This window comes from Zalophus californianus, chromosome 1 (genome assembly GCF_009762305.2).
Source record: "Zalophus californianus isolate mZalCal1 chromosome 1, mZalCal1.pri.v2, whole genome shotgun sequence".
NCBI lineage: Eukaryota > Metazoa > Chordata > Mammalia > Carnivora > Otariidae > Zalophus > Zalophus californianus.
This window is the reverse complement of record NC_045595.1, coordinates 55,269,131-55,293,134: the sequence shown is the minus strand read 5'-3', so window position 1 is coordinate 55,293,134 and position 24,004 is coordinate 55,269,131. Positions and strand designations below refer to the sequence as shown.

Genomic DNA, 24,004 nt, shown 5'->3' with positions numbered 1-24,004 from the left:
TAAGCAACATGCGCAAGATCACACAGCAAGGGAAACAGCACGCTCGGCTCCAGCCCCCTGGCCTCGGGGAGAATGCTTGAATTTGACAGCAACGGTTGATGCCGGGGTTCCCCTGAATCACTCTCTGCCCTCACAGGTCGTCTACTTCACGGCCACTTTCCCGTTCGCTATGCTCCTGGTGCTGCTGGTCCGTGGACTGACGCTGCCCGGTGCAGGTGCAGGCATCAAGTTCTATCTGTACCCCGACATCAGCCGCCTCGAGGACCCGCAGGTACCGCAGGGCAGCCTGTCCTCCCTCCCACCCAGGGCCAGGCAGGGCAGGGTGCGGGAAAGCTAGGCCGACAGTCCTGGGGGCACAGATCGAGTCGGGCCATCAGCTCCCAGTACTTTTCGGCTGGGCTGTGGCAGGTTGTCTACCATGTTCACGGGCCTTTCCAGCTGTGTGTGTATCTTTCCATGTGGAGGACTGCTGAGGCCAGCCACAGTCTCCTTCAGGCACTGTGCCAGGGAAGTGGGGAGAAATCTTTTTAGGAGCTCGTCTCCTCCTTGGCCCTGGTCTCTGCCCACAGCAGCCAGGAGGGCGGCGGCGTGGGGGTCGGGGAGCTGGCCCAGGAGCGCTGCTGGCTTCCTTGGCTGACGTTGGAATTCAGAATGGGTGCTGAGCTCTTGGAAGGTCGAGGGGCAGATACTGAACACCCAGCTCCGGGCACTCGGCCACGTGACCGCAGGGGGTTGGAGAAAGCCCTGGGATGTTTTATTGACCCATTTGAGGACCTTTTGTCTCCAGGATCCTCAGACTTCAGGTGGCCTTCAAGGTCCTGTGCTGCTTCGGTTCTCTTCCTCACTGCCCTCTCACCCTGGGCAGGATGGGGGGCTGGGGGGTGGGGCTTGGCCAACATCAGAGGACAGCTGGGAAGGCAGCTTTGTGGCCCTCAGGAGCTGCTGGATGAGGGTTCTGGAGAGCAGCTTTGCCTGCACAATCCGTTAGGGAATTCCTCCCCACTGCAGACGATAGCAATTACAGTCATGGTAGCAGCCTTGACTTAACAGTCTTAACCATGTGTCCGCACTGAGCTAAATCTTTACTCTTAGAACCTGAGCAGTAGCGCAGCAGAGCCCATTTTACAGATGTGAACACTGAGGCTCTGGGCGGGAGTCCTCTTGCTCACAATCATTTCATGGTTGGAATTCAGATCATCTGCTCCAAAAACCTTTCCTCGTAATCCTGATGCTGAGTGACTGGGGGTTTCTTCGACTTCTGGGCTTCCTTGCAACTCAATATTGCCTTGAAAGACACCTTGGATTCCAGCACGAATGCTCTGATTTCAGTCAAAAATCTGCACATTTTGAGGTGCAGTCCTTCAGGTGGCCGGGAACCCGCACCGTCTCCTCCAGGAAGCTGGCTCTAACTGGCCCCTTCTCTCTTTCCTTGCCACCCCCACCCAAACCCCCATAGGTGTGGATTGATGCTGGGACCCAAATATTCTTCTCCTACGCCATCTGCCTGGGGGCCATGACCTCTCTGGGGAGCTACAACAAGTACAAGTACAACTCGTACAGGCAAGTGTCACGCCAGCGGGCCTGGTGGACCTTAGAAATGATGATGTTTAAAGAAAAAAGAGAAGAAGTAGGGAGCGTGGCTTCCTTGTGTTGTGAATTAACTTGCTCCCTGACATATGTGTAACTTAGGGACTGTATGCTGCTGGGATGCCTGAACAGTGGTACCAGTTTTGTGTCTGGCTTCGCAATTTTTTCCATCCTGGGCTTCATGGCACAAGAGCAAGGGGTGGACATTGCTGATGTGGCTGAGTCAGGTATGGTGGTATTGGTGGCAGTGGTGGTGGGCACTGCCACCTAGTGTGTAAGCCGAGTACTGCAGGCATGAAGCCAGACCCCAGGGGGCTTTGTGGGGGGACGAGCCTGGTTTCCGAAACGGACCCCCCCCACCAAGATGTCCCCAAAGTATCAAAGAGTACAAAAGCTAAATTTTAAGTACTTTCATTGCGATTTGGCCCGAGGGGCTGCAGAAACGTGGGGGCTGGTTAAGTTGGGGACTATTTAGCTACTTTTGTGTGGTCTTCCCTCCCTCTCCTTCCCCCACCCCCCGCAAACTCCTGGTTTCAGCAACAGAAACCACTCTCCTAACTCAGGCCCACGCCAGCCACCAGTCGGCATTCCATCACCACCTTCTCAGCTTTGGTTTCTGTATTTTGCACTTTGCTCCCAGCGCGCTCCCTCTAGCAAACCCATTCATTCATTCATTCCACCGATGTTCTTGATTAATGGAGTCTGCCCTGTGTCAGGCACCACCGTAGGCGGCGGGTGGGGGAGAGACAGTGGGCATGCCAGCCGCCCTCTGGGTCGGTGACAGATCCAATTTGGGGGTAGGTTGGGGGGGACAGTGTCACCCCCTCAGGGTGTGGGCCCTGTTGGTGGGGTGCTCCTTCTGGAAGTAGAGGAAAGAGTCTTGGAATTATGAACTCTGTAAAGCCTGGGATCCTAGGCTGGGGTCCTGGAGCTCCAGCAAGGTGGCTCTGGAACCTGAGTATGATGAGGCCTTCAGTTGCTAGAATCCTAGAGCCTCAGCACCACAGTATTCTAGGACTTGCCCCTGGATGTTCTAAGTCCTAGAACCGCAGCTATATAACCACAGTGGTTTGGATATGGGAACAAGAACCATAGGCTCCCAGGATCCCCAAATTCCACCTTTGCCCCTTCTCCAACTCACTCCTATCCTGCCCATTCCCTTGGCGGGTGGTCGTCAGCTGTGTGGAAGGTTTGGTTATTTTGTACACGTCCTCTGCTGCACCTGACCTCCTGATTTCTCACGACCTCTCTGGGACCACCTGGAGGCAGGCGAGGGTCCTGGGCAGAGGCTTCTCTCAGGCCCAGAGGGGAGCCTAATGTCCTAACTCCAGGGACCACCATGGACCAGAATCAGACAGAGCTGGAGCCCTTGCCTTGGGCATTACCCTTGCCCTCGTGGGAAACTGGGCGGTGTCCTGGTTCCTCAGCCACAGAACCCTAGCGTTGGGGGTCAGGGATACCTCAGCCTTGTGCATGTAGACATCTGTTCTGCAGATGACACCAGTGGCTTGAGAGCAAGGGCCTTGCTTGGGCTGGTAAGGGTCCGAGCTGGGGTCTCCTGGACAGGCCCCTCTGACATGAGGACCTCCCCCACCTCCTGCCTGCCCCCCCCCCCCCCCGCCGCCACCCTGGATGCACGTGACAGCTCCGGTCTTCCCTGTGTGAGAATGCACCTGAGCTCCTCTGACCTTCTCTGACCTCCGAGCCTGTGGGCCCTGCTTTCATCCTCACTTAGCGAAGATATTCTCTGCCACCCTCACACCCTCCAGTGTTGCAGGACAAGGGTGGCAAGTCCACAGCTCAGCCCCACGCATCTCTCAACTGCCCCCAGTCCCAGACCTGACCGTCAAACGTAGCTCTCCTACCCCAAGAGGCTGGCCAGAGACTGAGGACACAAAGTAATTCCAGAAAGATCCACACCCACTTGGGAGTGTGACAGTTCCAGTGACGAGGGGGGAGACAATTTGCAGTTCCTTTGCAGTGCCTTTTTTTAGTTGAGGGCTTACAAACCAGTTGTGATTGCCAGGAGCGTGGAGTGAATTTGGTGGTGGGATATATAAAATAGATCTTTCTCCGTGGACAACTAGGTATTTTTATATCTGTCTATATCATCACCCTAAGTTGTTTTCTTCCTCCTGTCCACTTCAAACACCTTGTCGTTTATTCCCCACGGTGATGTCTGAACAGCTGACACATCAAGGGTGATTATTTCTCTAATAAGCTTTTAACAAGCACCATATTGAGCGAAGTGCATTTGAACCAGATCATTATCTAGCCGAACGGAGTGCACACGGCGCAGGCAGGGGCGCGTTCTCTGCTCGCGGAGAGGCCTGCGTTGGTGCTCGGAGCGGCTGCGTTCCTTCACATGGACTTCTCTCTCTATAGTTCACCGTGCGCTTTTAGAGAAAGATGCTCAGACCCTCTCCCAGAGGCTGGCTTGACAAAGGCAAAACTGAAATACAGAAACGAGCGCGTTGAGAAAACCTCCACCAGGCCCCAGTGGGCGGCGGGTGGCGGGTGGCAGGTGGGGGGTGGGGGGCCCCATTTTACATCTGTCTCGCAGTCGGCTGGACTCGAATCCCCACGCACTGATGCCTACCAGTCGGGCCAGAGCTGGCGTGGAGGGGGCCCCGTGGGCCCCAGCCGAGGTGCCCACGTGGCTTCTGTTCCAACTTGGGCTTTGGGGTTGGTACAAGCACCCCTTCCCCCACTTCTCGTGGGATTTTCTACCGTCGCAGCCTGGGGACTCCAGGTCACGGTCGGGTTTTCCTCAGTCGGGTAGACTCGGGCCAGTAGGAGGGCTCGCCCTTGCCTGCCACAGTTGTGGGTAACGCCCTACGGTGTGGTTTCTGGCTCCAATTTATTTTACAGTTTTTTGTTTGTTTGTTTTTGTTTTTGTTTTTCATTCCTAAGCCAGTTCTTGGGTTTCTGATATCTGCTCTAAATATCCTGCCCTCCAGCCCTTTTTTGTCTTCACATTTCTTGACCTTTTTTAAATTAATTAATTAATTTTTTTTTTAAGTTGTGGATTTTACTTTAGTTTTTCAGCCCTGGGCCCTTTCAGGCCTCCTCTCTTTTGCTGCTTCCTGCCACCTCTTGCACCTGCGAGCCTCAGTTATGGTTCCTCCCCCTGGCTCCTCCCCTCAGGCCCCCTGGAGACGGGAGGAGACCTTTCCCTCTGTCTCTGGAATGTTTCCAGTCAGAAAGGTGCCCCCTAAGGTGGCGGGGCTCCCATCTCCCACACGCTGCCTCCAGATTCTGCCAGAGTCCCCTCTTTAGAAACCAGAAGCCCTCTTCTAGGGTAGTGGTCTCAGCATCTGAGAATCTGAGCACAAGAAGGCTCCTTGGGAGGCATTTCTGGGATCGTGCCCCTCACTTCCCAGGTGGGGAAACTGAGGCCCCGCAGGGGCACGTGGTGATGTAAAGAGGAGATGGCGGATGGTCTCCTGAGCCCGGGGTCTTGCCCCGCGCACACCTCCTTTCAGCTTTGGGCCCTGGCTGTGACGTTGCTCAGGTGGGGTGCGCAGATGCACCCCTGAAGAGATGTTGGCCCTGCAGGGCGGGGTTCTGTACTCTTTCACAGTGTTTCAGTCAGAAGTCCAAACCTTTTCTTTGCAAACGGGGGCTTCAGTAGTTCAGATAACCAGATCTTTCCCCCTTTGCTTCCTTCCAGCAAATGTTGGCATGGTCGCTCTGGTTTGGGAAGCGGCGGCGGGGGGTGGGGGGGGCTCCTTTTTCAAGCCGGTAGACTGAGTCCCAGGCTCAGGCCCATTTCCCTCACTTAAATGCCCAGCGCCTGCCGGATTCTGTGAGGCCACGGGTGCTGCTGCCTAGGAGACAGATGCTAAAACGGGGCCCCGCCCGAGCCCCAGTGCGCCCCGTCCGAAAGGGAGGCAGGCCTGGGCTCTTCCCCCAGGCAGGAATTCAGACCCGGCTCCTCCCTGCATTTGGGGTTTGGGACACCGCCTCAGGCCCGAGTGTCTTTGTGTGAGCTCCAGTGCTCCGGGGGGCTCAGTCACTAATGTGCCCCCCCTCTGCCCCTCCCCATTCTCTCTTCCCTCTAGGTCCTGGCCTGGCCTTTATTGCCTACCCAAAAGCCGTGACCATGATGCCGCTGCCCACGTTTTGGTCCATTCTCTTTTTTATTATGCTTCTCTTGCTTGGACTGGATAGCCAGGTAGGTACGGGTCGAGGGGACGCCGTGGGGAGGGCTCACCCGTGGGGAACGGGGTTCTGGGAAAGCCCCCTTCAGCGTGCCGTGTGTGAGATGGTCACCCCCTTCCCACCCTCACATCAGACTTGCACCAGCTGCAGCCAGCGAGGCTTCCTCTAGGGCCCCGGGAGGTGGGGCTGAAGAGGCCTCAGGGCAGCAGGAGTAGGACCTCTGGCCCAGAGCTGGAGTCTTAGACCCCAGCCAGGGGGAAACGGCCACTTGAAGGGTGTGGTCAAAACGAAGCCATAGACGGGAAGTAGAGGACAAGACCAGGTGGTGATGATGTGTGCCCGTGGAGGGTCCCGCAGGGGCCCCTGAGTGATACGGCAGATAGGCAGTTCGGGGCGGGGATGACAGTCATGACCCAGGCCATCCCTGGTTGTCCTAGTGCAGCCAAAGAGACCTAAGCCGCACCTGGTGTTCAGTGAGGCCTGGAGCCCGGGAGTTGTTCCCCATGCAGTGAAACTGTGATCCTCCAGTGCTCGGTGAACAACTAAGCACTGGGGAGCCTCACTCAGAACCCCCCTGCCCTCTGGCCCTCCTGGCTTCTGCCCTCTCACGGCAGGACTCCGTCGTATACCCACCACCTGTGTGTGGCTATTTCCCTGCACGTCTCAACCCCTACGTCCCATCCCTCCAGGGCTCAGGCCTCCAGTGGGTATGTCAGTGAGAGCCAACCAGAGGCCAAGTCTGGCTTTGGAGCCACAGCTGCAAGCCCCCATGCCACTGTGTGGCATCGGGCACATTTCCTCCCCTGTCTGAGACTCAGTTTTCTCATCTGGTAAATGGGTGTGATTATACCTCCACTGGCTTGTATGAAGTACCAGGCACAGTGCCCGATACAGAGCAGCTAGTGGTGCTTGGAGGACAGTAGAGTGAACTCCTGGACACGTTCCCCTGGAGATATGCGTATTCACCTTGGGGGTGTCTCAAGAGGACAGTTTAGAGCACGGGCATGACTCCAGGACCAGGGAGTTAGGGTACGCAGGGCGGGCCGGTCGTGTGCCCAGACCAGATCCCTACAAGCCGTGCCACCCAGGGGCCGGCATCTGAAAGGTCGGCGTTTTGCCGTCTCCTCTGTTGTCTGGGTCTCTGGCCGCCTCCTGGGAAATCTTTGGTTAGCTGGGACCCTGTGAGAGGTGAGACCTGCTGCCAGGTCAGGAGAGGGCTTCACCACCTGCCCGTGGGCAGCAGCCTCCGCACCGGAGCCCAGGGTGGGTCCCTGTGGACTCAGAAGCAGGTAGGAGGAGCGTCTTAGAAGGTCGAGCAGAGGAGAGGAGGCAGTCTGCCAGCAAGGTCAAGAACAGAGCAAAGGATTTGGCAGGATGGGGACCAGGATTAGCAGAGAAGACAGAGTGGAAACATTTGGGAGCCTGAAAACAAAATACTTGTGCAGTTGTTGGTGGGCTTGAGCTGTATAAACAGCAAGAGGACTCCATTAATCATCCCTCGTTAATGAGTTTGGCCTTCGGAGGCCCCAAGCAAATGGCTTTTATAACTTCTTCCAAAGCTCTAAGTGAAAACAAAAAACAAAAACAGAGAGAGGTTAATAAATGACAAAGCATGACATCTCCATGGGCCCCAAATGGGCCTCTTGGGCTGTGGAAGCTGCTTCCTGAGTGAGCAGAGGTGGTTTATTCATTAGGTTTTTTTCCTGGGAGGCAGGGCGGGCCTGGCTAGGGATCTGCACTTCTGAGCTAGGCCTCATGGCGGCCAACAGGTTTGGGGCATCGTGGCCAGCTCTCAAAGCCAGCCTCAGGGGGAGCTGGTACCCTTTCCACTCAGAACATGAAACTCAAGGTTCAGAGCCCTTAAATGACCTGCCTGATTGATATACCAAGAAGAGCATGATGGGGATTTGAACCCCAGGAGCTAGGGCATGATGTCTCGGAGTCTGATGGCCTCCTTTGGAATCCCTCCTTTGCATCTATTTGCTGTGTGAACTTGGGGACGTAGGGGAAGGTTTTGCAGATGCCGGTGACCGCCTCATGCACCGTGAATACAGTCGGAGCTCTGTCACGTGAGGCGTTCCTGTGGGCAAGGCTTCATGCCGGGCTTTTGATGTACCTGCATGTGACAAAATGCACATAACATAAAATGGACCATCTTAACCATTTTTAAGCATGCAGTGCAGTGGTGTTAAGTACATTCATGCTGTTGTGCGACCATCACCACCCTCCATCCCCGGAACTTTTTCGTCTTCCCAAACTAAGCTCTGTCCCCATTAAACACAAGTCCCTATAGCTGGGCACAACTGTTGCCCTGTCGAGCCCCGAAAACCGAGCCTGAGGGAGACAAGGACTCGGCTGAGGCCATGCAGAGCTGGTTTAAGGAATGGGCTTGCCCCTGGGGCTACTCGTTCCCTGACCTGTTAATTCATCCCCCCTGGCCTTACCTTGGAGTTCTCCCAAAATAGCTTCCTCCCGTGGAAGCGCGGAGATCCCCAGGCAACCTCAGGCAGAGGCCTCTCGCTGATGGAGTGTGACCCTTGCACGTAAAGGAAACGCCCTCCCAGATGCCTAGCATCCGTGGGGAGCACTCTTTGGCTTAGGATCCGTAGTACCATTGTGTATTTCTTGGTGAGGTGGAGGAGGGATGCCATGTGCCTGGAGGCAGATGCTTTCATGAGAGAGCCAACAGCACCGGAGGAGGAGAGATGGCCCCATCTCCCTGTGACTCACTCAGCCCCTGACTTGGGTTCACAGCAATCACGCTATTGCCAGTTTTTCCTCTCATGATTTCACATCTTTCTCAACATCCCTGCTGAGTAGGCAAGATCCCCCGATGGTACAGGGGAGAAGACTGACTCTTGGAGAAATCAGATCCCATAGCTGTTCAGTGAGGGAGGTCTGAAGAGTCTGGTGGAGCAGGACTGAGGGGTGGGGAAGATGTTCTCCAGAAAGGCAGGGAACGTAGAAATGAGGGGCTTGTGCTGGTCTTGACCCTGACTCACAGTGACACTGCACCTTCCTGTCTTTAATTTCCCCATCTCAAAAAGGAAAGGACCTTTGTTTCTAAACTCCTTTTGAAGATTGATGTTTGAGCTGGTTTTCTGTAATTCAGTGGCAATTTAGGGTCAAAACCCCATTGGCTGACACATCAATCAGAGGTCAAACCATCAGCCACTTCTCTTTGGGCCCCTTTCAAGGGCCTCTTGCTCATCTTTTCCCTGAAATCCTGGCAATGAAGAATCATTTTTCCAGCCCCTTTCAGCTGTGAAGGGGATTTGCTCCTTGTTTGTATTCCTTGATCCTCCTGTGATGCATCCCAAAGGAGTTAAGTGGTTGGATTTTTCTTGTAGGAATGCTGGGTAAACATCCTTCCCAAATGCCTCTCACAGATGAAAGAACAGAAAGGTCAAGGTTTTAGCTTTTCAACTTTTAAAGGAATCCGATGGACAAGCCTTGGAGGGTGTGTTGGTTGGCAGAGCAGTTTGGCTGTAGCTACCCAAATGTAAAATGCTTCTATGTGCCCTTCACCCCTGAAGCTTCACTTCCGGGTTGTGCTGTGATACCTATGCACCAAAGCTAGAGGGAGAGGCAGAGTCCTTGCCCGGGTCAGCAGCCGCAGGAGGCTGGAACCCATCCGTCGGGCATCGGTCAGACCCATGACGATACGGGTCCACAAGACAGAGTTTCGTGTTGCCATTTGAAACAGAGGCAGCTCTCCGTGTAATGATATGGATCAGTCTCTTAAGTTACATTGTTAATTGCAAAGATGGAAAGATTTAGAGGGATTGAGAATCATCCTAGCACATTACCCAGGAGGGGCCCCTTCAAATGGGCTTCTTTCCCTTTGGGAGTCCAGGAATGGGTTCCTGGGGGCACAGTGAGCCCTTGGCTCACACATGTGGGCACTTGGATTCTTTCATGGATCCACAATCGCCACAGAGCTAAAACCACTGTGTGAATCTGTTGGGGAAAGTGGGGCCCAGACTTGCCCTGAGTTAGCCCTCTCCCCATTCTTCATGTGCCTGCTGGGCAGCCACGCGTGCCTGGCCCATCTGGGCACTCGAGGCACAGAAATGAGGGGACACTGCCCTCAGCATCAGAAAGGACCAAGACTGAAATGGGGGGAGGTGTTCGTGCCAACACATATTTTCCAGCCAGCGGGCTAAGGCGGAAGGTCAGCATTGGCTTCAGAGAAGAGGTCATTCTTGAGCTGAGTCTTGAAGGATGAAGGAAAGGCATTCTGAGGAGCTTAAGCAAAGAGATGGACGTGTGGGATATTTGGAGAACTGTGTGTAGCCCACTGTGGCTTGACCAGCAGGCGGGACTCCCCAGGCAGAGCCTACCAGGTCAGGTTCACACATTTGGACTTGACCCCCCCCCAGGCTACTCTGCACATGCTGGGGACTCTCTGAGCAGAGGGGAGGTGCTGGGCACCTGGGGCTCAACCACTCTCTTCTCCTCCGCAGTTTGTTGAAGTCGAAGGACAGGTCACGTCCTTGGTCGATCTTTACCCATCCTTCCTAAGGAAGGGTTTCCGTCGGGAAATCTTCATCGCCTTCGTGTGCAGCATCAGCTACTTGCTGGGGCTGGCGATGGTGACGGAGGTAGGTGGCTTTCTCACGTGGCACGAGGGACCATCCTCTCTGCAGGGCTCTTGGTGACCTCCATACGCTGCAAAGATCGGGTCAGGGCTGGGCTGACCCCCGCCAGTGAAGGCAGTGGCTAGGTGGGAGGACGGGACAGGGGCTCTGCTGGCCCCACCCTGCCCCGGGGACCGGGCCTACACTGTGGGCGGCGGGAGGCGGCTTAGGACCCACCAGTTGGCCCAAACTCCCGGGGCCTTTCTCCTGTTACCGTGGCAACACCATGGCCAGCCCCTGCCCTCTGTTCCCCCCTCCTCCCAGGAGGCCTGGGGGGAGGTACTTGAGCTGAAATCCATTTTAATAGCAGCTCTTTTCATCCGGGACTGTGCAATGGCCCTTCTCAGGCCTGGGGGGAGGTGGAGACGTTCGTTAGAGAGGGTAAATGCAGACCTCCGGGTAAACACTGCAGGCAGTGCCCAGGCCTGTCTGGTTGACCGGGAGTGTGCGCTGTTCAGAGGATGGGCAGGGGCCATGAGGAGGATCCATCTAAATGGGAAGAAAGAAGCAGAGAGGAAGGAAGCCGGGAGTGTCTAAGGCAACAGTGGATCAGCTGTCTAAGAAGAGGCAGGCGAGAAAAGAAAGAGATTCTTGTGCTAAATAATAGAAGCATGGAAGCCTGGCATAGCCTGCTGCCTCATGCGCCCCGGCGCACCCACCTCCCCACATTCTCTAGCAAATCACTGCATTTGCCCCCAAACTCAATTTGGGTTTCCCATCACCACCTTGTCCTACTGGAAATACAAATAAGCGTTTCTCTAAGAGTGCCTTTAAGGAACACACACACGCGCGTGCCAAAAGCAGATCATAGGTCCACACCAAGCAGCTCAGTATCACTGAAGTATTCTCTGCTGGCCCCAGTTAGTTTTCAGCACCTCCTTTGGAAGCAGGCTTCAGGAAACCCATCATTTTTGCTAAGGAAAACATGTTTTGTTTTCATTTTTCTGTGTGTGTGTTTTAAAGATTTTATTTTCTGAAGGAATCTCTGCGCCCAACGTGGGGCTCGAACTTATAACCCTGAGATCAAAAGTCACACGTTCCACCGACTGAGCCAGCCAGGCACCTCTGAGTGTGTGTTTTTCATTAAATTTGTCAAACATGAAGTTGAGCCTCTTTTTACACATGTATCTGGTCATCATTTTTCTCTTGGGTTTTTTATTTCTTAATGATATGCCAAAGCTCTTTATATATTAAGGGAGTTGGATACCAAATAGCAGGCCAACGTTCTCTGGTTTTTCCTTCGCAGGGTGGCATGTATGTGTTCCAACTCTTTGACTACTATGCAGCTAGTGGTGTATGCCTTTTGTGGGTTGCATTCTTTGAATGTTTTGTTATTGCCTGGATATATGGTGAGTACACATTGTTGTATATCCTTTCTCAAGTCTCCGCTGTGGGCCTCTTGTACTTAGAAGCTTCCAAAACAGAATTCTCAGGGGACTTCATTCTGAGTTGAACACAAAGGCCTTCCCTATCTGGACTTTCCCCCTCCAGACTGCCCCTTCCCTACAGAAATAATACCGCTGTGGCCCACACTGCGTATTCTCCCCTCGCCGAAGATGCAGGGCGTGACTGTATGTTTTGGCAAACACAGAATTTGGCTATGCAGGGGTCTCCCTATGATTTACTGCTCTGGGATCCAGGCATGGTCCATTTCAACCCTCCTGAGACCTTAGATTGGCCACACCAGGTTTTGGGGCTTGTCTAAGTTTGCCTGAAAAATATAGGATGCCCAGTTACATTTGAATTTCAAGTAATTTCAGATAAACGCCTACCACTCTTGGGTCTTTGTGGTGTCGAGTAGCAGGGATCTGGAGCAGAGCCCAGGGACCCCCTCATGGCCCTTGAGCCCCTTCTGTGCAATTCAGATGCTAGTGTTGGACACTGCGTCGCCATCTGTCTACCTCTGTCTCTCCTAGGCAGCGATAACCTTTATGACGGTATTGAGGACATGATTGGCTATCGGCCTGGGCCCTGGATGAAGTACAGCTGGGCCGTGGTCACTCCAGTTCTCTGTGTTGTGAGTTCTGCCCTGCCTTTCTGTGGGTGCTAGCCTTTTCTCCTTGGGGCTTTCTCCTTGGGGCTTACCTGCTAAACCGCCTTTCACTCAGCATCTGCCAAATGCTGGCCTCTAACAAGCCCAGCGACACCTCTGCCTGGGAGAGGTGGGGCCGCAGGCTGCTCCCAAAAGTTACCTTGAGATGAGTTTTGAAGGAGAAGTCAGGTTGGGCAGGAGGTTATGTGCTCTGTTGTGGACCCCCTGAATTTCTCAACATGCCCCGATACACAAGCCCAGGATATACAGGATACGAGCTGGTCAGGAAGAGAAAAAAGGAAGGGCGTTCCTGGCAGAAGAACCAGCATGGGCAAAGCAAGGCATTCTGAAAGAAGAAGGTGTATCGGGGCATGTTGAGAAATTCAGGGGGTCCACAACAGAGCACATAACCTTAGCCCAGGCCCTTCTCGGACTCAGTGAGCTCCGTTTGGGTCACTGATTAAGTTGAGGGGCCTTTGGGATGTCAAATGGAGACAGGTCATAGACACTGGAAATGCGGTGTTTCCATGGCAGGGCAGGGGTTGTGGGAAGTCCCAGCAAAGAGATGCTCTGGACTCTCCCAAAAACAAGGAAGCTTCGTACCCACCCAGGACCCAAAGGCAGTGATGTGCCACATTCCTCTTCCCACCAGGGTTTCCTCGCCCGCCATCTTGGAATGTAGCTTAGAGCATGCCCAGGCACCCCACTGCAAACTCCCACTCAGAGGCTCTGGCAGAAGAGAAGTCTTCCGCTTCCCTGTCATTGTTTGAAACCAGTCGTGAGCTTTGGAGCTGACTGCAGGGGAAGACATCTGCTATGCCATTCTCAGCTCATACCGTGGGGAGTGCAAATGGCAGAAATGTTCCTTACATTTAGGAACCAGGTGCTGAGCGATGAATGGGATCCCCCCTCAGTGACCCCGCTCCCAGGCCAGAATAAATCCATACTGCCCTTAACTCACCGTGTGGGACCTTAAGCAAGTCCCTTACACCGGGGCCCCGGTTTACCCCATCATAAAGCAAGGATTCTGCAGTGGGAGGTGAGTGGCAGCTGACAACCTTAGGTTGTTACTGCCACCCTTGAATATGGCTGTCATCTTCTCATCTGAGGTGCGTATTTTCCCCACAAAATTCAGTGAACTGTAGCAGCCAGGAACCACAATTGACGAGTTATTGTTGGAGATGAATTTAGTTGGGTTCAAAGCCCGTGTTCTCGTCCTCACTTGATGGTGGTTTGTGAGAAACTCCTCTCACCACGCTGACCGTCAGTTTCTTCCACCTTCCCTCCCCGAGGGGTTGGATAGATCAGAGGTGGCCTGCATCCCCAGGTGGTATAGGATAAGGCCACCCTGGTGGAAAGAGGGAGACGAATGGGCAGGTACCAAGCTTCCTGGTGCTGGGAGAGCCTCTTCTGGGCCTCTCCCTGTCTAAGCTACACCCCACCCTTAGGGACGGGAACAACAACAGGGCCAGACGCACAGTAGACGCCTAGGGGAGCGGTCTGCAGCCTAATGCTCTCCTTTGCCCCGTCACTAATTCTGATTTCTGTAGATTTGTGCTCCCATCAAACCCCAGATATTAGGTAGTGGAGATTTAAGTCATGTTTACACTGTGGATGAATCTACGACAGTCCTGGGTCATACACTGAGATGCTGGAATTCTGACAAGAAGCAGAAGTCCCGGGCCCTCCCAGCCAGCCTTATGTGCTCTTCTCAGGGAAATACAGACTTTGCATAGGCTTTTGGGCTCAGAGCTCACCGCACCCCACCATTTGTGGATGCTGATGGCCCCCGGCCGTTGGCATGGGCTTGGGGCTGGACACCCAACTGGGCAAGGCCCAGGTCCACACCAGGTCCTGGGAAGCTAGGCCTGGGGGTCAGGGATGGAGATGTGTGGGTGGCAGTGGGGAAGGGGAGGAAAGACTTTCAGCCATGCAGTTGGTGTTTATTACGCACCCACTGCGTGGACCCGGACCTGCACCAGGTGTTAGAGAACCGGGGGAGAACAAGACTGACTCCCCACCTGTCCTCACTGACTCAGTTGGGTGGGGGAGTGTGTGCTGAAGAAGTAATTATAACCACATGCTTCCAGGGAAGGAAGAGGGTGGGCACCTGACTGCGTCTGGGCAGGGCCTGGACAAATAAGGCAGGACCACGAGAGCTAAATTAGGATGAGAAGATGAAGGGTGAAGGGCTCTGGTCAGAGAACAGCCTGTTCTAAGGCCCCGGGGCAAGTGGCTGAGGAGCTGGAAGGATTTCAGGGCAGCTGGAGTGTGGACATGGAAGAAGGCGTAGTGGGTAGGTAAGGGGTGAAGGGGCACAGCTCTTGGCTGACGTCGCTGGCCGGGCTGAGAAGTTTAGATGGTATCCGGAAGGCAATGGGAAGCCCCAGAACGGTCCTGAGCAGGGAAGCCACGTGATCAGATTTGCCCCAGGGGAGGTCCTCAGACAGCAGAGTGGAGATGGGTGGGAGGCTCCTCGGGTGGGGGCGGCCCTGGTCCCCAAAGCTCTGTGTGCCCCCAATGCCCAGGGCCCCCCCTAACTGTGCTCTCTCTCCACAGGGATGTTTTATCTTCTCTCTCGTCAAGTACATCCCCCTGACCTACAACAAAGTCTATGTGTACCCCACCTGGGCCATCGGGCTGGGCTGGAGTCTGGCCCTGTCCTCCATGATGTGTGTCCCCTTGGTCATGGTCATCCGCCTCTGCCAGACGGAAGGGCCGTTCCTCGTGGTGAGCACATGGGGCTGAGGCTGGATGTGGGGGATGTGGGAGGGCGAGAGGCAGGGAGGGTGAACGTCAGCTACCGGCTGTTGGCTGTCGGTTTGCTGTGTGACCTTGGGCACATCGCTGCCCTCTCTGGGTCCTGCACCCTTTGCCTGCCCTGTGGTGGGGTTGAGATTTTGGGCAGGCACATGGGGGAACAGGAAAAAAGAACAGTTCACGGTGACAAAGGTTCCGTGGTGAGGTTTGGAGCAGGGCTGTGGGCAGGAGGAGGAATTTGCCAGGCAGAGAAGGAGACGTGGAAGGCCGTGATGCCCAGTGCATTCACAGGCAAGGACGTGTGACAGCACTTGGGCAGCAGTGACATGTTCTGGGGGGTGGGTGATGGCTGTGGACAGGTGACCGTGGTTTTGCATGCCAAGCTCGGAGCTAGGGCTTTATCCTGGGAGCAGTGGGGGCCGTGTTGCTGAAGCTGTAAGACAGGAGACAAGGAGCCGGGAAGGAAGCCTGAGCTCCACCCAGAGGCCTTCTCTTACCCTGAAGCCAAGTTTTGGATAAGCCCAACCCATGCTGGTGTCCCCTTCCCCACATCTGTGGCCCCCCGTCTGCTGCCGGAGACAGAACCTCAGGCCCCCAGGTCCCTGTGCCTGCCAGGCTCCCACCCTGAGGCCCCCTCCTTACCACCAACCCCTCAGAAATTTCTCCCAACAATACTGCAGATTCCAGGCTGTCGCAAAAGCTGAGGCTCTTTCCAAGAAATCCTTTTCTTAGAATCTCCCTTAACCTTTGGGCTTGGGCCAGCTCCAAGACTACACTGTTTTGTTCTGGGCTGTTTTTATTGTTATTCTCTTAAAAATCTGGAGCCAGGATGTCCTGGGGCCCTGGCTCCCCTTTGGGCTGGGCCAGTTTCCTTGTGGGCAGGGGAATGGCCTGGAGGTGGTGGTGGTGGGGGGAGAGGGGCGGCCCCGGGCAGCAAGGGAGCAGCCTGCCCTAGACAGAGGAAGTAGGCGGGGGTGGTGCCCAGGAGGAAAACAGGCCATGAAGCTGGGGTCTGTCTGAGCCAGGACAGCCCTGGGGCCCTTGGGGGGTTCCTGCAGCAGTGGACCCATTGTAATTTCTCAGAGGATACAGGGAAGGACCCCAGTGTTCAGCCAGAATACTGGTAGGCCCTATGATTTGTTAAAACCCTTAACTACTGGGTCTGGAGACAGATGGGTGATTGCTACGGCCCTGAGCCCTCCACATGTCCCCCCTAAACACTCTGTGCCAACCTAGCCCCTCCCTGGGAATTTCCAGAACGTCCCTACTACCGAGAAACTAAAGGGGTAATTGGGGCACAGCAGAGGGTCTTGTATGCCTGTACTGATTGGTCAGTGCCCACAGCAGTTGCAGATTTCAACCGTGGAGGGGGGACACCTGATGCTAACTTGTGTCCCTTCAAAGCTTAATTTTAAAATAGTGTTCCATCCCAAGTTTAGAGGTTTGATGAGAATGGGGTTTGTGTGGGGGAAGGAAGAGTGTGTGGGTGAGGCCTCCACCCAAACTTGCACCTACAAACCGGGTGGATAACTAAAGCCGCCTCCTCTGAAGGCATGGGAGCCCCCATCGATCTGTTTGCTGTGGGGCCCTCGGCCTGTCTCCCGGCTGTGCCCCCAGCCATGAGCGTCTCTCTGAGCCGGGTTTGCAAATCCAGAGCTCTGTCCTGGGAGGACCCCAGTTCCGTCTGCACCTCCCATACAGCTGGAGCCCCAGCTGGCTGCCTGGTGTTGTCTACCTCTTGTCCCATCTTCTGGGCGTGCACCTGTGCAGAGAGGCAATGTGGTGGAAGGGAGCTGAGCCTGCTCTCTGGCTGCCCTTCCATCCCTTGCCCTTTACCTGCGGCCTCCAGGCCAGCTCCCCCAGGACCAGTCAGGGAACCCAGGCGAGGGAAGCCATCAGGCAGGGCTGGGAGGGACCTGGAGAAGGTGATCCAGAGCTGCGGCAGGCAGCCAGGCCCTCAGCTCTGGCCTGCTGTGACCAAGAGGGGGTGTGTGGCTCTGGGGTTGCCAGATCTTGCAAGTTTTTGAGAGCAGATGGGAATCTGGATTTTCCAAGTGAAATGCTGGTAGCTTTTAATAAGCATCTTTAAAAAATTGTAATATACTTAAGGGGCATGTAAATGCCTAAGTAGGAAGGTTTCTTCTTCACAACTGCTTCCTACTGAAGTCTCTGAATGGACGCTTGGCAGGAGGGGAGCTGGGAGTCAAGAGCCCTGAGTTGGCCACTGTCGGCTTTCTGGGTGTCCTGGGAAGGGCTCTTTGCCTCACCGAGTCCCTGATCTGGCAACCAGCCAGGAGGACAAAACTCATCCTGCCCAAAAGTGATGGGATGATTCTCGTGCAGTCCGACCTCTGGCTCCTCTCTGTCAGAAGATGCAGCTCTGACATGAACAGTGGTCTCTGAGCCCCTAGCACAGAGAACCAGCTACCTACGGGGGGAAGGGAAGGGACCCTAGTGCAAGAAGGCAGGAAATGCAGTCTACAGGCAGCTGAGGAATTTGGAGTTTCTCCTTGGGGAAGGTGGGAGCCATAGGAGGCTCACAACAGTTATCCAACCTCTGGCATACAAATTGCAGAAACTCGGGCTGCTTTGCAAGTCAGAGAAGTCAGGGGATGGGAATTACAAGGAGGTATATTTCAGCTCCATGGGAGAAAGAAGTCGGAGCTGGGAGGTGTGAGTCCCCTGTCCCTGAGGTGGGCAAGCAGGGGTTGGCCAAGGGAACTCCTGACAGGAATTCTGCCCTGATTCAAGGCCCGGAGGGACCTTAGAAGCACCTTAGTTCGACTCCTTCGTTTGCCAGTGGATACCTTGGGGGAGCCAGAGAGGGTCCTAGTTCGCCAAAGGCCAGACAGCACACTGGCCCGACTCAGAGGGTGTAGACCGTCGTGGCGGAGCGGGGAAGCAGGCCGCCTGACTTTGCTCTCTGCTCCCGTCCCCTTGCTTCTCCAGAGACTCAAGTACCTGCTGACCCCGAGGGAACCCAACCGCTGGGCCGTGGAGCGCGAGGGGGCTACGCCCTACAGCTCCCGCCTGGCTGTGAACGGCGCTCTCATGAAACCGACCCACATCATAGTAGAGACCATGATGTGAGCTCTCGGGCGGACGGGCTGCTTCCCTGCTGTTTACTAACATTAGATTCTCATAGGACCAGGTTTACAGAGCTTTCTATTTGCACTAGGATTGTTTTTTTTAATTGTCACAGAAAATGTTACTCTGTGTGTGTGCGCGCGCGCGTATGTGTGTGTGTGGGGGGGTGTGTGCGTGTGGTATTGTGCGTATGTGTATTTTGTTTTGATTTGGGGATATTTTGTATAAAAAGAAAACCCACCGGCAGATGTCCGGGGCGAGGCAGAGCTTTCGTATTGAATTAGATGTATTTTATGGGAACTTGGTAAATTTCTCTTTGTATTTTTTTTTACGTATAATTATATATACATTTAGAGATTGTCATACACTTTTACCACTTGAATTGATCTTCTTGCCAGCAATAGATCTCGTTTTCAAAAGCAATTCTTCGGTGCTTGCGTAGCTGGCAGAAAGTTCTGCCCCCAAAAACACAGGGTGGGATTTTCCTGGACAGCAGGCCCATTTTAAAGGTGTAGTACCTTCCCAACCTGGTTCACATAGAAGCATACAGCTGGGGAAGGGGAGGCCCCACGAGCTGGCCAGACCCAGAGAGGCTGGAGAAAAGAGGGCCATGAGAAGATGCATCATTACACTTGTCTTAGCCAAGAAGAGAGATGCCAAAATAATGAATCCACCCCTCACATCAAGGAACTGACTTAAAGCAGACAGATGAGGCCGGACAGCGGAAGTCTGATTCTCTAGAAACCGTTGCACCAGGAGCAAAATCCCACCTAATACTTTGAGATCGAGGGTGGATAGTCAGAAGGACCATCCGACAGATTGTCAGAATGGTTCATCCGGGGGGGGGGGCCCGGCAAGAGCTCCCAGGAGGGCTTGGTGAGGATGGTGCCCCGACATTCAGGAGCCCTCAGGAGGCTGCCAGCGCGGCTGCCGCCCAGGGCATCCCAGGTAGAGGTCTGAGGCCCGCCCAGCGGGAGCCGGCAGTCTCGGGGCTCCAAACCTCACACAGATGGGGCTGTTGCATTTTAATGGGGTTCTTTAACCTTAAAGAACCTGGCCGCTCCCCAGCTGACATCTCTTGCAGCTGTGTGGGGGAGAGAAGCATGATGTATTCAGTGAGGGACGAGGGGTTGGCCGGCGGACCAAAGGGTGTGGGCCCAGGCGTTCAGGGAGGCCTGGTGTCAGGGAGGGGTGCTTTTCTTTCCTCATCTCTCCCCCCCCCCCCCCGTTCTGTCCTCGTCTCCCAGAGGCTGGGAGACTCCTGACAAGCTCCCTGCCCAGGGCTGCCCCAGCTCCTCGCTGGGGGTGCCAAGAGTGCTTTTGGAGGCTCCCCGAGTCTTGGATTCGGGTGAAGTGTTCCCAAACCCTCCTCCCCACTCGGGCACAAAAGCAGCCCTTGGTGACGACTCAGGAGGTGGTGAGGCCGTTCACATCACAACCCCTGCAGCAGCCGGTGTTAGATGCGCACTTTGTGGGGACCGAGGAGAGGAGGTGAGGGAGCGTTTTTTAGAAAGGTGGGACTGTTCAGGGGGCTGGCACCCCAGAACTGGTTTGACCACGAGCCTGATGGAGAGTGGCATTCCTCTGTGAACTAGGAGTGAAGGTACTCCACCTTTAGAATCCTGACACGGACATGTCTCCACCCAAGCCCCCATTTGGACCTAAACTGTGCCATTTAAACTGTCACTTCCAAGTTCAGAGTCTAAACTAAACCGAAACATTGTCACGCAAAGACGACAGTGACTGCCTCGTGGGGTATGGAGAGTGAAGTCCAGCTCGGGTTTTCAGAGCGGGGGCTCTCTGGATCCTGGAACCCTCTCCCCAGATTCGGGAGGGGAGGAGCCTCTGGTGTCCCCGTCCCCAGGGGCAGAGGCAATCCTGAACCTCTTCTCTTTGGCAAGCATTCACATTTCACTGTTTCCAAAGCATATACTCTGCCAAACAATACCCAGTCCTATTCCAAACTGTTAACAATTGTGTGTTCCTTTTTTTCTATGTATTTATGGTTGCCGCTGTGTCTGATTTGATTTTTGTTGTTGTTGTTTCCTAATTTTACTGAGTAGCAATGTGACCTATTTTCCTTTGTCTCATGGAACTTAGTAAATGTAACCACTGTCGACGATTGGGGACAGGCGATGTGTGGGGATGAGGGGGGCTTGGCAAACTGTGGCTGCCTGGGCATTTGTGGTCATTTCAGGCTACAGTATCTCCCCTCCGGTGAAAGGCTACAGTATTTGGGGTTAGTAGGCAAATTGCAACACTCTGGAAATGGCCTGAGAAAGGCTTCTTCCTATAAGATTCGCAGACCAAATTCTAGACCAAAGACACATGCAGACCAAGTCCCCGGGCCCTGCCTGGAAGGAAGGTCAGCCACTTTACCCAAGCCCACTCCTCGACAATCTCCCGGCGCACCTGTCTCCAATTGGACCCTCTTGTCTACCCCCCTCGCCCTTGTGTATCTGCAGAACTTGGCTCTGTGAGTACAAGGTGTAATGATGCGTGACTTTTATATGTCTCCACATAAAGGCAACTTGTCATTGGAGCTCATGACTCTGGTCCTCCTGTCTCTGGAGAACAGGCATTCCGCCCGCTCTCTGCCTTGGGATGGGTCAGAAATTCCGGTGCCCCCACGTAGCCCAGTCGGCTGGCTCTGAGAAGGGATGCAAGGGAGAAGGTTAAAGAACTTTTTGAGGCTTCAGAAATGGGTAAGGGCCTCAGGATAAATCTCACCCGGGGAGATGCTTCATCGAGCCTGACACGGGCCATGTCAGTTCCTGCCGTGGACCTTCCTGCATGGTCAATGCCTCCCCGGTCAGCGCCCTTGTAAAATGGGGGAAATGAGGTCCGGAGTGAGGAAGACACTGGGCACAGAGAGCAGGGACTGGAGCCAGACTATCTGCAGTCAGTTCCAGCTGCGGGTTCTCGAAGGGGTGTGTGGCGAGTGGTGAGTGCAGCTCCCCATTGTTCTCCCTGAAGACCAAAGATAAGCCTTTATGAAAAAGGAAAGCTCTCTGTCCCCCAGCCTTCAGGGACGAGGAGAGCAGCACCCCCACCCTCTCACCATCTTCGGGCCCACCGGACCTCACGCTGCGGCTCTGTGGGACAGGCGACTGCACCCAACAACCCTCTGAGCTAGGAATTGAGATCTCGATTGCCTGTGAGGAAACTGAGGCCCAGTGAAGCCAGTTGGTGTACAGGAGGCAGTATCCCTTAGGCAAGATTTAGCCTGAGGCCATGCAGGACATTCCCAGGGAGCGAGAAGTGGCCTTGGGGGATTTCTGGGTGACACACAGCCCCCTCTCTGCACCTCTGTTCCCTCATTCTCACCCCAGATCCCCAGCGCACCCCCCCAGAGAAGGTGGTGAAGCACAAGGGGAGTGAGCCTCCCTCAGCCTAGCACGGGGTGATCTGTGACCCAGGTGCCAGCACGTAGTGGTCCATGGCCCAGTCAGCATCTTCCCAACACTGCCCTTCTGGACCAGACAATGCTCTGGGCAGCCAGTGCTAAAGGCAGAGGTGCCTTCCTTCCCCTCAAGCCTCAGACACAGGCCAGGAAGGATCCAAGAGAAACATCGAGGTCCCATCCGGCCCGAGACCCCAATGTCAGGCAGCCCCAGGATGGGCTGTCCGCGTGGATGCTGTAAATAGCACCGTGCAAAAATCCCAACAAGCACAAACCAAACCAAATCCCAGATGTCAAAACTCAGAGAGGGGCGTGAGCAACCCGGAAGCCAGAGAACAGCATTTCCCTCGCCCCCAGCACCCTGTTGACGCCTGGCCCTCAGAATGCTCTTGTTTTAATAGGAAGCTATGTTTCATTGTTCTCTTGTGGGTGTCACTACAGACGTGTTCTGACAGTTCCCTGAGGGATGGAGCATCTTGTTATATATTTGGCTTCAAATTGAGATGTTGGCTCCATTTCTTTCTCCCCCCCCCAATTAATTTTCAAATCCCTAGCAACTGTGACTCTGTATTTAGCACAAGAGAAAGCTGAGAACGTGGGTCTTGCCTCCTTCCAGAAATATGTCTGGCTCATCAGGACTTTTTTTTAAAACTTCAAAATATTTTTAAGATATTTTAAACTTTTGTAAAAAAAAAAATCAACCAACGAGACTCTTCTGAGGAGGAACATTTGTATCTGAATAAGATCCTTGGTGTGTAATTCAGTCTTGCAGTATACAAGCTTTTGTGTATAAATGTTTTATGATATGAATCCCTGTATTTTGCAGGGCTTTTCTTTTCCTCTTTTGCTTTTTAGATAAATATGTATATCAATATTTTAAATTCATCTTTGCTTTTTTTTAGAGGAGTTTGTAATCACCTTATAACATGAAAATAAACATTTCCTTTTTAAAACCAACACGTGTGGGTTCAGTTTTGATGAGGCTCTCTTTCCTTCTGTGTGGCAAGCGCCTGACAGTTTACAGAGGCTTTCAGTTCTGCCCCAGGGTGCTCCCCACAGGTGGTGTTGTCATCCGTGGTCGGAGACGCTGAGGCAGAGGATCACAGAGGGGATGCAGTCAACTCCAGGGCACACAGCAGTCTGTGAAAGCGTTGTCCTCCGACTCCTGGGTCTGCTCCGGCTGGTTCTACCGATGCTGGGGACTGAAGCCCACCTGCCGCACACCCAGCCCTGCGGCGCTGCTCACATCGGTCTCCCGGGCCTCAGTTTCCCCACTTGGAATAAACCACCGCCCATTTTGAGGCTTTGGGCTGATTAGAGGTGACGCACCAGGAGTAGTCACTTACTGATGCCCAAGCAGGGGCTTTCTGATTGCCAAGTCCAAGAATGGGGCAGGCTGCAGGGAGGGGGTAAGCCCTAGAGGGATGCAAATAGAAATCATGCCACAGACATGGGGCCTCAGAAGGGAGGACACGCAGGACCCCAGAAAATAAGTGGTTGGCACAGACGTCCTCCGCCTTGGGAATCATGTACCCAACCCACTGTTATAGATAGGGAAACTGAGGCAGGGAGATGGGCTCAGCCTCGCTGGGGTCACAGGGCAGGTCGATGTTTTGGGCAGATCAATGAGTGTGGGCAAGTTCAGGAGGTTGCTAGGTCCTTTCCCCAACTTCCCAGACCAAAAAAAAGGTCTCTTGGTAACTCATTATTTATAGACGATGTTAGAATAAAATACCACTCTCCCAGCTCTTTTTCTAGCTATTGGCCTTTCTGATGGCCTCTGTCCACTTTCCTCCTCCCTGTGTGCCTTGGCCATATAACTTGTTCAAATTGTAGCTCCATCCTTTACTCCCTGTGTGACTTAGGGCAAGTTACTTAACCTCTCTGTGCTTCCTTTCATCACCCAGAACATTGGGATGATAACAGAGCCACCTCTGAAGGCTGCAGGAAGACCCAGGGCATTCTTGAAAAGTACGCAGAGCAATGCCTGCATGCAGCCAGTGTGTAGGACGTGCCTCTCCAGGTCACGACCCGCCCACACCTCTCTCCCCCTTTCGGAAGGGCCCTGAACCTATCGCCCAGCCCTGGGAGGAGCCGCAGTGACCTGTGCACAGCTCGCCTTTGGCTTCCCTGGCCCAGCCACGTCGTTGCACCCAGCGTGGTCCAGCCAGGCTAGCACACCTCCAGAGATGGGGCACGCACTCCATCCTGCATGGTTGATGGGAAGAAGCGCTCCCTCTGTCCACACAGAGCTGTGGTCCCCCAGGGAGGCCTGGCCATGACCTCAGGGCTCATTATGCCCCGGCTGCCCTGTGAAGACTCAGGGCATCG

The 24,004-nt window shown here is 54.4% G+C and overlaps 1 protein-coding gene across 1 annotated transcript in view; it reads left to right on the top strand.

Moving 5' to 3' along the window:
• The window catches only part of SLC6A6 (solute carrier family 6 member 6), an 82,794-nt gene extending 60,164 nt beyond the window's left edge, over window positions 1-22,630 (top strand). The window contains exons 7-15 of the mRNA XM_027587412.2: window positions 137-271; window positions 1,457-1,560; window positions 1,690-1,814; window positions 5,652-5,764; window positions 10,218-10,355; window positions 11,638-11,740; window positions 12,308-12,408; window positions 14,983-15,153; window positions 18,133-22,630. Of these exons, the coding sequence (XP_027443213.1) occupies window positions 137-271; window positions 1,457-1,560; window positions 1,690-1,814; window positions 5,652-5,764; window positions 10,218-10,355; window positions 11,638-11,740; window positions 12,308-12,408; window positions 14,983-15,153; window positions 18,133-18,273 (1,131 nt within the window). The 3' untranslated portion in view covers window positions 18,274-22,630. The remainder of the gene's footprint in view (window positions 1-136; window positions 272-1,456; window positions 1,561-1,689; window positions 1,815-5,651; window positions 5,765-10,217; window positions 10,356-11,637; window positions 11,741-12,307; window positions 12,409-14,982; window positions 15,154-18,132) is intronic.
• The last annotated feature ends 1,374 nt before the right edge of the window (window positions 22,631-24,004 follow it).